The sequence below is a fragment of the Grammomys surdaster genome, unplaced genomic scaffold, assembly GCF_004785775.1.
Source record: "Grammomys surdaster isolate TR1022 unplaced genomic scaffold, NIH_TR_1.0 150, whole genome shotgun sequence".
NCBI classification, from domain to species: domain Eukaryota; kingdom Metazoa; phylum Chordata; class Mammalia; order Rodentia; family Muridae; genus Grammomys; species Grammomys surdaster.
Window position 1 is genome coordinate 7,762,788 of NW_021604608.1, and position 14,802 is coordinate 7,777,589.

At 43.4% G+C, this 14,802-nt stretch overlaps 1 protein-coding gene across 2 annotated transcripts in view; it reads right to left on the reverse strand.

The window, feature by feature from the left end:
* Lgi2 (leucine rich repeat LGI family member 2) overlaps positions 1-14,802 on the reverse strand; it is a 32,835-nt gene that overhangs the window by 15,434 nt on the left and 2,599 nt on the right. Inside the window, exons 3-6 of one of the 2 annotated variants that reach the window (XM_028765293.1) lie at positions 13,183-13,254; positions 11,312-11,383; positions 6,840-6,911; positions 6,002-6,171 (exon numbers count right to left, since the gene is read on the reverse strand). In XM_028765293.1, coding sequence (XP_028621126.1) covers positions 6,002-6,171; positions 6,840-6,911; positions 11,312-11,383; positions 13,183-13,254 — 386 coding nt within the window. The remainder of the gene's footprint in view (positions 1-6,001; positions 6,172-6,839; positions 6,912-11,311; positions 11,384-13,182; positions 13,255-14,802) is intronic. The other variant, XM_028765292.1, reaches the window with a different exon arrangement.

The window sequence follows — 14,802 nt, forward strand, 5'->3', positions numbered from 1 at the left end:
AAGGAAGGAAGGAAAAGAAAGGAAGGAAGGAAGGAAGGAAGGAAGGAAGGAAGGAAGGAAGGAAGGAAGAAAGAGAGAAAGAAAGAAAGAAAGAAAGAAAGAAAGAAAGAAAGAAAGAAAGAAAGAAAGAAAGAAAGAAAGAATAGGACCTTAAGACTTTAAGACCCAGTTCATCCCTCATAAGATAAGGAAGGAGGTTCCCCATCTCAGCTCCACGGTAGGTACAGATCAGAGCTTGCTGGGTGAGAATGCCCACCTCAGAGCTCAGCACACTCCATGTAAACGGATGCAGACACAGGCTATCCCACCTGTGTCTGTATCCTGACCATCTCTGTGAGATGGGAGGTGTCTATTTTAATAACATTGTTGCTGAGTTGATTCTTGATGTTCTGAGTAACCTTGAGGAAATGACATTCTCTTTCTCTGCCTTCCTATGCATGGGGGAGGGGAATGTAAGCATCCGTAACACATTTGCATACATATGGATACCACTTAGCCCTACACAAAAGGAAGGTCCATACACTTTCACTGTAAGAGGTGCCCCTTCTTCATTGGGTACCCCATGTGACTGAAGGTGGAAGATGGACCCTCAGGAGCCTCCAGGGTATGAGCAGAGAAGCCTACATTTCCAAAGGTGGTGGTGTCAGCCATAGCACCTAGCCCATGCTTATCATGGAGGATTTTACTTCTGCAAGATGACAGTAGCAAGCCACCTCCTAAAGACTTAGGGAAGATGCCCTACAGCTTCTAGCCTGCTCCTGGCATCCCCATCCGAACCAAGAAATAACTGCCACGCCAGCGCAGAAGGCAACTAGCAAATGCTCAAGGTGGCTTCTGTTCAAGGCAGGTGAACAGGAAAAAAGAGGTAGTCCCTGCAGGCTCCCTCTCTTGGCCTCGAAAACATGGAAGAATGCAGCTCTTGTCACTTCAGCAAAGACAGGGATAAACTCCTCTCTATTAAGCTGTTTTTCTTTCATCATGAAGGCCACAAATTCTAAACGCTCCCTGACATCTACCTGCTGGCTTCTGTTTCTCTCCCAACTGTGTTCTCAAGGCTCAGAGATGTAAGCCTCTGCAATAGAATGTGTCCACTTTAAGTAGAACAAAAGTTTTCTACATTTACTGAGGAATCCTGAAAATACAAAGGATCTACCAGAATAGGGGCTGCAGAGATAGCTCAAAGCTTAAGAGGGCTTGCTGCTCTTGCAGAGGACCCTAGTTCAATTCCCAGCACCCATGTCAGGTGCCTCACAACTGCCTGTAACTCCAGCTCCAAGGGATACCACACCCTCTTCTGGTCTCCACAGGCACAAATGTATGCACAGATCCATAGGTATATTCACATTTAAAAAAAAATAAAAAGAAATTTTTTTTGTTAAAAAAGTTCTACCTCCCAAATTTATCCTGTCTATAAGAAATGCAGGCACAGGGATGGAGCAGAGACAGAGGGAATGACCAGCCCAACTTCGGCCCCATCCCACGGGCAAGCACCAATCTCCGACACTGTTAATGATACTCTATTATGCTTGCAGACAGGAGCCTAGCATAACTGTCTCTGAGAGGCTCCACTCAGAGGGTGCTGAGCCCAAAACAGATACAGAGCCCCACAGCCAAACATTGGGCAGAGCTCGCGACTCTGAGTTAGGGGAAGGATTGAGGGCCCGGAGGGGATAGGAACTCCACAGGAAGACCAACAGAGTCAACTAACCTGGATCCTTGGAGGATCTCAGAGACTGAACCAACAACCAAAGAGCATACACTGGCTGGACCGAGCCCTCCCTGCACATATGTAACAGGTATGCAGCCTGGTCTTCATGTGGGTCCACCAATAACTGAAGCAGAGCTATCCCTATAGCTGGTGTCTGTCTGTGGACTATACTCCCCTAACTGGGTTGCCTTGCCTGGCCTCAGTGGGAGAGGATGCGCCTAGCGCTATAATGAATTGATGTACCAGGGTTGGGGGATACACAGCAGGGAGTGCACCTCCTCAGAGGAGAAGGAGAGGGGGGATGGGAGGAGGAACTGTGTGAGGGGGGACCGGGAGTAGCGGCCGTGATCTGGATGTAAAGTAAATTTAAAAAGAAAGTTCTACCAGAATACAGATCATGTTGTACGAATCCAGCTTCCCTGGCCCTGTTTTAATCTATTTTTCCAAATTGAATTCATCATTTCATAATATTTCCCATATACTGACTATCTGGCATGACACACACTGTTAATCACTGAAATGACTAATCCTTCATAGAAGACCTAGTACCATGCGTACCACCAAAGGGACAGTGACTGAGACATGGGCGTCTATACATTCTAGAGAAAGGCACGAGACAAACTTAAACACCCTCTCCTACCCCATATCTGAACTTGAACTTTTATAAAAAATAATAATAATAAGCCAAAGGCCCGGTCATTGTAGAGAGACCTCAGAGGACATGCATACCGAAGTGACATCAATTTACTAGCGTTAAAATATTAATGGTATGTGCCTCCATGAGAACCGCTGCTTCCATTCACACCAGATCAAGTTCATGATGTCAGTGGGTCTCTTACAATTTCAGCCCGTCTCCCACTGGAATCCATGGATTTTTACATAGCTATTTATAGAACTCGTAGAAAATAAATTATACATGACGCTAAGCCTATGGGGAGAGAGAGTGCACATTAATGCATTATTTCTCTTTGCATTTTCATCAGCCCTGAAACACGGGTGGGAACAGGACAATTAGGATGCGCAACTCACTCCCTCTAAGGAATTCAGCGAATTATCCACCTAACATGGGATCATCGATGGGTAACAGGAATCTCTGCCTGGTTAAAAATAGACTTGAAGGGGAGGGTGTGGAAGAATTGTGATTAATCTGAATTGCTGAGGCAGCGGGGTGATGGCTGCCTGCTCATTACTCTCCTCTACAGAGGAACAGCATGCTAGCAACGCCATCCTATCTAGGGCCAAACAGAGATCTGAGCTAAGAGAAAGAATCCACAGTAAGGAAACCATAAGGTGACCCTGAGCACGCTCTCTCAATCTCTCTCTCTCTCTCTCTCTCTCTCTCTCTCTCTCTCTCTCTCTCTGTGTGTGTGTGTGTGTGTGTGTGTGTGTGTGTATGTTTCTGCCTGCCTGTCTGTCTTGTCTGTCTGTCCTGTCTGTCTGTCCTGTCTGTCTGTCCTGTCTGTCTCTATCTCTCCAGGAGTCTAGTCCCCACTCTCCAGGCATCCTCATACACACCCTCCAAAGTCTTTGGTAAAGCCCCAGAGGCCAGGGCTTGATGTGAGCAGAAGACAGAAGAGTCATACCTCATAATTTATTGAGGGTATGTGGCAGGGACAGTACATTGGAACAGGGGTAGGGTGTCCATGAGCCTTAAGGTAAAAGAGATAGAACACTCAGCGAGATCTCACCTGAAAGCCTCCTGTGGGCTTTGCAAAGGAGTAGGAACCTTGTTGGCAAAGACAAATAAACCCAAGAGATATGGTCCAAATGTGTTAAAGTACTCACACTGCCCTCATGGATTCTTAGACTCAGACCTTGGCTGTTCTAGTTCCAGACTGTCTCTTTCCCAGTGACAATTCTCAATCCCAGAATGGGATTAGAACCATCCAGAAGGCCTTGAGGGCAGAAATCCCGTTGCTGTTGTTGTTGTTGTTGTTATTGTTGTTGTTGTTTATTATAAATGATGCTCTGTTCCCAGAGTGTTCAGTTTCTATAAACCCATGTCATCTTCTCAGAGACAGACAGTGTGACCAGGTGCAAAGGGGATGATGGGAGATGCCAACCTCACTGTGGAGTTTAGAGAACTCTCAAGAATGGGATTGACGGCAAGGCGGAGAGGAGCCTCAGATAGCTTCCTATGCACTTAATGTCAAATGGTCTTGAGTGACCATTTCTGTGCAAATGTCATTGACCATGACCTCTGATTTATTGTCCTGATAGCATAATAAATAACCTCATAGTAGCCTGGCAAGGGCAGCTGCCAATTACACAGCTGAATAGCCCCAGCTCTAAGGTGAAAGGCAAGGCTACTTCCTTGAAACTTCCAGTTTCCCATAAGAGAGCAGACCTTGTGAGTTTTTCCAGCTGCAAACACACCCAAGCACATGCACACGAATTCAAACACCTGAAATTCATTTCTACTTGGCGGCTTTCAGCTTATTTGTTTGGAAGGTAGTAGCATATTTTGGCCTAAATACAGTATTTTGTTCCTTGGGATCTTTATGATTTTTGCGTTTCTTTAACCGTTTTTCTGAGTTCTCTTGGCATGCCTTCAGGCTTTGTAGATAGCAACTCCCAACCTCACCGTTTATTTCCGCAAACATCTAGAAAGCTGGCTACATACTGTGGATTGATCCTCCTTCCTTGAAAAATCTGGCTTCAGAAGTAGTGGAAACCTGCTTTAACCTCTCAACTGGAGGCACCCCTCCCCCCACCCGCTACCTGCAGGGCCGTGGAGGGAGTCAGCATCTTAATTTTATTCCATAACCTCAAAAATGTGGAAATGGAAACCCCGAGGTGGGCTCTGAAAAAACAAAGCCAAGCCACCTTTACAGTTCCCCCTCGAGGTGACTGTTTTTCTTTGGCAAGCACTTGTCAAGGTATATATTCTGTTTTGCCACTGGCTATAATTTCCCTAGTTATCTCGTTCTACTTGAAATGGAAAATAATTTGTAGATATAAAAATCTGGTATTAAACTTACAGAAAGTATCATCTTACTAGATGATAAATAAAAAGCCTGTGACAGTTAAAATACCCAGACCCCTCTGCACTGGCTTTCCACGAAAGTCAGACCAGGCCTGTCTGAAGAGAGTCCTCATGCCAAATTCTCAATCCTGCATTTTAATCTTTAAAGACAGACAGACAGACAGACAGACAGACAGACAGACAGACAGTCTGGGAGAGCTAGCTTAGTCAGAAAAGTATTTTCTGTGTATGAAGACTTAAATTTTCTTCCCCAGAACACACATAAAAAAATTGGATGTGGCCAGGCAGTGGTGGCGCACGCCTTTAATCCCAGCACTTGGGAGGCAGAGACAGGTGGATTTCTGAGTTCGAGGCCAGCCTGGTCTACAGAGTGAGTTCCAGGACAGCCAGGGCTACACAGAGAAACCCTGTCTCAAAAAACCAAAGGGGGTTGGTGGGGGGGGGAGGTTGGATGTGGTAAAATTCACACAAAGCTCAGTGCTGGAGAGGCAGAGACAGGCAGAGCCCTGGGTCTCACTAACTATCCAGTCCAGCTGAATCAGCAGGTTCCAGACCAATGAGAGATGCTGCCTCAAAAAGCAATCTTGAGGAATGACACCCAAGTTTGGCCTCTGGCATCCACATACCCATGCGCGCACACAAGAGCACATGCATGCACTCGGATATACAAACACACAATTAGAAGGAAGAAACAATACTGGAGGATTTGAATTTTGCAAAGAATCAAAATTAAAACAGGCTTGGTGGAAAAAAACACTTGTGATACCTGGCCCTTGGGAGGTTGAAACAAAACAATTGCCTCAACTTCAAGGCCAGCTTTCTCAGTATAACAAGAAATCAGGCCAGCCTGAGCTACGTGGCAATACCCTATCTCAAAAGGGGGAGAGGTTAAAAAAAAAATTAAAACTAAATCCAGTGCAACAAACAAAATCCTTCCCAACTATTGAGATGTTCTCCAAACCACACTGATTCATCTTCTTAAACATTTAACACGATTTAGTGTGTGTGTGTGTGTGTGTACATGCATGCGTAAACTCATGTATACCTCAGAAGACAATTGGTTGAGAGAGTCTGTTCTCTCCTTCAACCACATAGGTCTCAGGTCAACAAACTTGGTGGCAAACACCTTCACTCAATGAGCCTCAGTGTCAGCCCTGAGTCATTTCTTTTAAAATCCTTACACTTTCTCTAAAGTGATTTTTATAGAAAACATTTATATTCACTTTCCTTCGTATGAAGTTGACAGTCTACAAGGCAAACAAAGGGTTGTTCTACATGCCCACCTCTGAGGACGGAACTCTGCCTACCTGTGGTAGTACACTCATAGTCAAAGCTGGTTACATCATTGAGTTTCTTCTCCTGGTATTCTGGTGGACCGATACACAGCACATCAGACACTGTGGAATTTGTCATCTTCAGCCATAGATACAGCCATTTGGCTTTGCAGTCACATTCAAATTTATTACCCCTTAAGTCTCTGAAATACAAAACACACATGCATACACAGGGAAGCAGACATATCTGATGTGTTTTGGTAGTAATATGAAACACTGGAGTCATCCATAGCCTGATAGATCTAAAACAATCCATATATGAAATTTAAAAAAAAATAGTTGTATTTCATGGATCTTATTTCTTGTATGGATGGTTGTCTTTATTGAATATTCCTTGACGCAGAGGTCTTAGTTGAATGGCATACAGAGAGTTCTCAAAAATGAGACATCAGCCCTCTTAAAATGGCCTCTGCTGGAAGTGGGAAGGGATGAAAGAAAACTATCCCAGTATAGGTTCCCATAAATGAAAACAGGGACGTGATAGGAAGACAGTGTTCACAAATACAACAGGAACATTCAGGGCCTTGTTAAGCCACATCCAGTAAGATGTGCTATGGTCACGATGCTTCCAGTGAAATTTCAGAAGGTAAAGCAGGTAGATAGACTACACAGAGACCAGCCAGCCAGCATGCCTAATTTACTATTGGACACAGGATACAGTATCTAATGGCTGAAATCAACACAAGACAATACACATGCTGTTTCTCAGTGTGTACTACTTTGTGGTCAACAGTCAAGAGCAAAGGGATTTGAAAGACATCATTGACTAGGGCCTGTGGCAGTAGACACAAATTTAAATTGCATTACTCACAGTTCAATCAGGGAATCCAGATCGCTGAACACGTCCCTTGGAAGTGCTTTAATGTGGTTGTTGGCCAAAGAACTAGAAAAAAAAAGTCATATTTAAATGTGGTTACTACCTTCCTGCCAGTCATTCTGAAGTCCCTTTAAGTACATCTAATGATTCAAGAAGAGTTCTAAGCCTCCTCATCAAAATAGGGCTCAATCCATAACTTGACCATCACTGAAAGACACAAATTCCATTACACAAAGGCAACTGGATTCCAATGTAAGCTTTTTTCGCTTTGAAAATAAGCACTCTATTAAGTAAGCTCTTTATGCACAGCTATTAAACTATAGTTGGCTTCCGTAGTTTCTAGAATAAAAGCCAAGGTCCTAGGCCAGGTCTAGTGGAGCAACACCTTTAATGCCAACCCTTGGGGGGGCAGAGGGAGGTGGATCTCTGTGAGCTTGAGGCCAGCCTGGTGTACATAGTGTGTTCCAAGCCAGCTTATCTTATCTTCAGAAACGGGAAAGGAAAAAAAGTAAGGTTTCATTTCATAGCATGTAAGACTCTCCATAGTCTAAGAACAGCCCCATTAGGTGAGACTGCACCGCCCACTGCTCTAATCCCGCCATATAGGAATCTCTGTCATAGCTCCTTGGTCTTGATTGGAAGATTGTCATTTGCAAACTATGTTTTAATTGTTTGCTTCTGGACTGTGTAATTTCTCAACACAAAAGCAGCACACAGAGACTGCTATCTGTCCATGGTTTTATCCTATCCCTAGAACGGGGCACACCCATAGGAAGTTGTGAAACTTTTGCAAAAAAGAAGATGGATATGCTATTTTTTAAAAAATGAATGAATGAATGAATGAATGAATGAAGCATCAATCTGAGACAAACAACAGAAGATGCACAATCCTCCTCTCCCAAGAAATCCTCTTGTGGTCCATCCAAGTGTGTGTGATCATCTGTGCTTCTGAAATGAACTCAGTGAACAATCTTTTACATGGAGACATTCTGCGCTGACACATCAGGATAACAATAAAATCTCACTGAAGCAGCGTGCTTAGCGAAGAACTGACTGTGATCAATTTCATCTTCTCCTTAACCGAGGCTGATGAGAAATCATTTCCCTGTTTCTTCTTAGGGTTGCAGAGGTTTCTGAGATGCTAGTCCACACCCACCTCCGGCTAGAGGAGAGGTTTGTTGTGAAGAACCTCAGTTTCCAGAAATTCCGGATTCTGCAGTGCTGTGTTGCCAGCCCGCTGAGGATGGATGGCCACAGTGCCCTGCTGCTGTGGGAATGCTGAGTGGAAATAATGTGCACCAAGTCTGTGGTTCCCCAGAGACTCAAGTAACACGGTCAGGAAATGTACTCCTTCCTCTAGAGTTTTCTTCTATGCATGAGTACAAATGGCAACATGTATAACTGGTAAACATGTAGGTGATTTTTAAAAATGTATGAAGTTAGTCATACTCAGTCATAGCATGGTCATGGCCCATTCCAGAATGGACAAATGGATGAGCACTTCTGTTTACAGTCAGTTGGGTGTCGTAGAAAGCATAAGCCCATTTTTACTGCAAACATTCTTCCTTCAAATACTGACTGAGACTGGGGAGAACAGTAGTTTCTAATTATTCTCCTTCCCACTCAGGCAACCATAAATGGATTAGACTACCATTTCTTGTGCTTTCTTAATGAGGTACTTACACATTTTTTGATGTGTTGAGGAATAAGCTGATTATATAATCACAAAGAACATATGCTGGGGGGTAACTTTTGGAAATTTTAAAGGGGGTGTTTACTTTGATATAGGAAGCAAAGCACAAAAAAAACTTTAGCGAAATATCCTGTTAATTGTTCCACTCTTTTTAAAATGTGGCTACCCGGAAGCTGTTGCATTGAAATGGTAATAATGTAACAATATATAGATTGGTCAAAGAAAACCAGCCAAACAAACAAACAAACAAATATAATTTGCAATTGCTCCAAGTTTGTAATTTTGCTTTCATAAGCCAGCCCTATTTTTATGAGCTATCTACCCTACCCAGACTAAGTGCTTAACATATTCCTTTTAATTTTATTTTGTCTACAAACCCATAGCACTGACTTCATTTCTCAAACTATTTAATAGCTTCCTGTCCCCTGGGTTCTATAAGAGTGCTGGAAAACAAATGTCCTAGATTTTAGTTACAGATTGGCACTGCTCCCTCTGCTTTGGAACCCAACCTGTGTTTTAATATGAATGTGGGTATCTAAGTGTTGGGAAAGTCCACAAAAGGCCAACATCGAACATCTCATTTAAGTGAGAAGATTCTGGGTAGTGACTCCCTTAAGCAAGTGATTTCTGGAATGGAGGCTTTCTTGCATGAGACGTTTAAAGGGGAAAAGGGGACAGTTCCATCTATAAACAACGTGTATGTTCTGCTTGCAGCCTGTGATCAATAGCAACGGCCCTCCTTCCTTCCCACGTTTTGAGACCCACACTTATCTGCTTCAGTTGCTCTTCTCCAGGCAACCACATCTGTCCCTCAGCAGTCTCTATCTAGATATTCAAATAAGCAAGGAAATTTAGCCATCCAGAGAGAAAACCAAGACTTTTTAATGACTGGAAGGATAAGATGATACTGTCATTGAGGAGAAGGAAGAGGAAGAAGAGGAGAAGGGAGAGGAAAATGATGATGAAGATGATGATGATGGTGATGGTGATACCAGCCAGACCCTGGGCATTGGCATCTACTATGGAGAACAGGGCTGCAGTCTTTGGAGCCAAACATCATTAACCCATTATGTGTATCATATTGTCCACAGTCAGTATAATAATGCCTATCCTGTGAAGGAGGAAACTAAAGGTCAGAAAAGCTAAGTAAAATCAATACGTAATCACTGGGATGTGAACCCAGACCTGAAGTCTCAGTTCACAGGAACTAAGGACTACAGCAAATTGGTTGACTCTGTATTTCCATAGAAAGAGAAGAAACCCAAGAACAATGTCGTCAACAGGGCGCATGTTCTTCTCTGCACCGTGCTGACAATTGTTTTGATTCCCCCATGGTCACTCGCTACCTCCTTACTCTCCAGTCTCCAGCTCAGGCAGGGAGTCTGCTTGGTGGCCCCAGATCCCAGGCTCACTGTGCCCACTAGCAGGTGCCTTCACCAAGACTGTTACAGATTAATGAGAAGACTCTTTGTTGTAGTTTTTCAAGACAGGGTTTTTCTGTATATCCCTGGCTGTCCTGGAACTCACTCAGTAGACCAGAGTGGCCTCAGAGATCCACCTACTTCTGCCTCTGAGTGCTGGAATTAAAGGTATGCACTACCACCACCCGGCAAGAAGACTTTTTTTTAAATGACTATGCCCTTACACTATGGTCAGTGTTATACTTAAAGATACCACCACCCCTGACCAGCACCTAGATTTGATGCTCTCCAGTTTCTCCAACTCTCCTTTTTATTGTAGATAAGGTGACTATGGATATATAGGACCTATCAGCTTCCTCAGACAAAAATGATTATGCAAATGAAGCCCACATCTCAGCTAATAAATGCCATCTGCCATGACAATGATTGGTTTTGCATTTTCACAAACACAGCCATTATTTTTTCCAATCTTATTAACTTTTCTAAGTGTGTGTACTTGCTTCATTCTGATATGCCAATCGATTCCTTTTTCCCCTTTTGGTCTCAGGTACGCTATTAAGGAATTGGAGCACTTGGCTGAAACTACAGATTAATCCAATATAAAAGAAAAGGCAACTTTCATCTTACAGGGAGGACACTTGATGTCTCTATAGCACTTTGGTGATGCCTTTTGCTGTGTTTCTTAAGTCTTAGTTCCCAATTCTGTAGAATGGGAACTCAAATTATCATAAAACACAGGGAAGGCCTATGAGTACCAGGCCTGGTACCTGGTACCAAGTGGGTATAAGAACCATGCCTCTATCCCCCTTCCTCCATGAACACATGGCCCACACAGCACTGAAGTTTTCCCACTTCACATGGAGTCATCTGGTCCCCATGGTGACACAGGATGATAGAGACCAATATGCAGTTGGTCACCCTAATGAGTGCTACTGGACAGCATAGGAATCTCTTAGGCAATCTGGATATGAGTCTCCTGTGAGAGATGTTGTGAATATGGAAACATGGAAATAACAAAGAAAAACAACTGTGTGTGTGTGTGTGTATGTGCATGTGTGTGTTCATGAACATGTGTGCACATGTGTGTGTGTGTGTGTGTGTGTGTGTGTGTGTGTGTGTTTGTATACATGTGTGCACATGTGACCTCAGGAGCCATCCACCTTATTTTTTTGAGACCAAGTTTCTTCCGGGATCACTGCTGACTGTCCAACAAGCCATGGGAATCCTCCTGTCTCTGCTTCCCCAGCACAGGAATTTCGAATATGTACCACGATGCCTGTCTTTTCACATGGGATTTGGAAAACAGATCAGAGGCCTTGGTCAGCCCGTACAAGAGAGTTCATAGGACTTACAGGTGAGTCAGGTCACGGAGGCCCCGAAAGGCATTTCTTGAAATGGTTTCTATTTTGTTCCCTTCTATGAACCTAAGGAGAGAAGCAATATAACATAACTGAATTCCCTCACCTTAACATCTCTAACAGATAATAATACAGTGTGCTTTGACAATAAAATCCGAAAGCACTCATGAGCCGAGCATGTGAGCAAGAACACGCGCTCTCTGCTCCAGCCAGCTCAGCATGGGTGTCTCCAAATTCAGAGCTGGCAACACGGGCAATCACATCTTGGGTTTGAGCAAGGAAGAAGAACTTACTGCACTAAGGCCAGAAATTCCCCCATCTCTGCAACACTGGAAAGCTTCCAGGCAGTCTCCCAGCTTTCTCTTACATTACCCTATGCCTTGCTATCCATACTTTTGTTAATACTGTAGTCCCTAGAGGAAAGTCCATTGTTTTTACATCTCTGTATTTTAGTTTTTGCTGAGGAAGAGTTCCATTAAGCGTGGCTTCCAGAAACCTTGAGCTCATCCTGTCCTACACTGCCTCATATCTGGGCAAATGGTAACAAGATAGGAGTGTTCTCAAGCTCTGGACAAGGCTGAGAAGCAGAAAGGGCAGTATCCGGAGCAAGGTCTGAAATGGTACAGGGCTTGTGCAGAAACCTTGTAGCAATGACACTGACTAAGCCAGAAACTCTCAAGATATGACAAGGATACATTGTAACTGTTCTCCGGGGCCAAGAAGCTACGTCAAATGCTAGCCGGTCTTTGATGAGATGGTCCACAGGGAAAGGCTTTGCTACATCTGTGACACAGCTGATGAGTTAGGTCTCACAGGGAGCATTCTCTGATGCCTGTTTTTAAAAACTCTGCTGTCTGTTTAGCACTAGACTTTAGCATACCCTGATAAGCTGCCTTTCTCCCAGGGCAGCATGTGAACTCCCCACCAGAGAAAATCCTAAGTACCCCACAGCTATTCATGGGCTTTTGGGTGACCCTGGTGACTTCAACCCTGCAGCTGTGACACTCTTTGCACATCAAATACATGTCAAAATACCGGATTATAAGAGGGTTCTCCGGAGAAAGAATTCCTGGGGAGACATCGTTCCTGAGAGTTCATATCAGCAGAGAGCTTTTTCTACCTGGGATGTGTCTAGAATTCCAACATCTACCTGTTCACCTCAGATAAGACAGCAGGAACAAGGCTTTGCAAATCCTCTGAATGCTAAGCAAGGAAATCCCAAACTGATAGCAGGATTAACGTTCTTACAGACTTACCAAATACAAGGCTAGGACAACTTAAGGGGAAAGAGAAAGGTTTGACTGTGAGAAAGGCTGAAATAAGAACCACAGCCAAAGGGGGAAATGGTACATCTGAAGAAGGAAAAAGAATTCCCTCTCCTGCTTTCTTGTTGTTATGGTTTGGTTTGGCTTTTCATTTTTAGAAAAAGGAAAAAATCTAATTAGACCTTCAGTACGACTCACAGGAGACAGAGCAAATGGGATACGGGACAGCTGGATAAAAACCAGGCAGTTTACCCCCAAATAGGGAAACTTTGTTTAAAAATACGTAGCCCCCAGAACCGTCCAGCTCTATTTCTGGTCCATCAGCAAATCTATGCCTAGTTCTGGAGGTAAAAATATCCAACGTGATTTCCAACTGTGCTTGTTACACGACAAATTAAAGATCATCAGAGAATGAATGAATGAGTGTCTCCCCTCCTGGGCTTTGTCTTCAGCCTCCTCCTGACCTAGCATGCAGGAAGTAAGTCAACTCACAGGTCAGTGCTGGCATGAGAATGGCTGCCCCACTATCCCCAGCACAGGATATAACTCAGAAATCTCCCAGAGGCAACAAACTTTCAGCAGACCCCACACAACACTTACAGGTATTCAAGATGAAAGAGGCCAGCAAAGGCATCATCTCGGATCACTGTGAATGAGTTAGAATTCAGCAACCTGAAAACAAGACAGGTTTTAACAGAGATGGCATAGTGCTGTCATGTGAGGAAGCCATTTCTTGTTCTTTTCCTAGGTGATGGTCCCTCTGCAAATGAGAGCTATTCTCAGTCTAAGGACAACCCCTTAGGTCCCTGGTGTCCTCACCACTGTGATAGGGCAGCAAGGAAGGGACTGTCTGCTGTCTCTAATACTACCTGTCTCACTCCTGGAGGATCTTATGAACTGATGGCACAGTTTTCTACTAGACACAAGGCAGCCAATAAATACTTCATGATACCTAAGAAACCATGGAATTACAGACCTGCAAGGACCTAACACAATTGTATTCTAGAGATATTTGAGCCCCAAGAAGATATGAGACTTGACTAAAGTCACACAGTGGCAAAAATCCTTTCTACCACACTGTACATTCTTATGAGAAATAATCATTTTTAAACGGTTAAGAAATCTCTAGAAGATTATCGCTATATAGTTTTCAATTTGGGTAGCTAGGCAAATCCATTTGATAAATATTGATAAAACCACCTATGTTTATTTGACGAACTAATATCTATGCTATATTTCTACTCTAAAAGATTTGAGATTTAAGGTTATGTATGTGTGTATGTATGTATGTATGTATGTACATATGTATGTATATATTGCTAAGTTGTATGTCCAAAGACATATCTAAGGGCACAAGTGTGCCACAACATATATGTGAGGTCAGAGGATAATTTGCTGGAGTTAGTTTATTCCTTCTATCATACAAGACCCAGGGATCAAACTCAGGTCATCAGCATAGCAGCAAGCACCTTTGCCTACTGAGTCATCTTGCTGGCATACGAACTGGGATTTTTAGTGGTAAGTTTAATGTTAGAGTAGGTATACAGCATATTAAAAACAAAACTAACAATGACAACTTATTGTGGCTAGGTAGTGATTTGTATCTCTGAACTTTTCTACAGTGTGTTGATTGCTGTAGGTATAGTCTCACTATATCCAAGAAATACAGTAAGAGTCGGTGCTATATATTGGCAACCACCTGCTGGTCTTTGTTTTGTTTGTGTAGTACTAAGGAAGGAACCCAGGGCCTTCAGCATGGTAGGCAAGTGCTCTACCACTGAGCTACGTACCCTCCACACACATATAACCCGAGCCTAGTGACATGCTTTCGAAAAGTGACTTTGGGACATAAATTTTCATTATCATACTGATCATATTTCATTATCATTATCATCAACTGACTTGGGTTTCGGGGCCCTACATCGTTCACCATGGCAACTTGGATGTGGTTTCCTAAGAGGAGCTGGGGCAAACATAGCTTTGGGCTTTGGGTTTGGATCCTGACTCTGCGAATCAAGGCAAGAAATTTATCTTTCCTGAGCATCAGTTTCTTCATCTGTCAGATGGGAAAACCAAAGTACCTTCCCTGAAGACATGCCATGCCGGTGAGATTAAAAACACGCATACCTGTACGGCTTGCATGTGAGACAAACTGGAAATGCTCCTATGCAAAGAGCAATATCAGGAATTTTTTTTTAAGATAAGTTTCTTTTTGAGGGG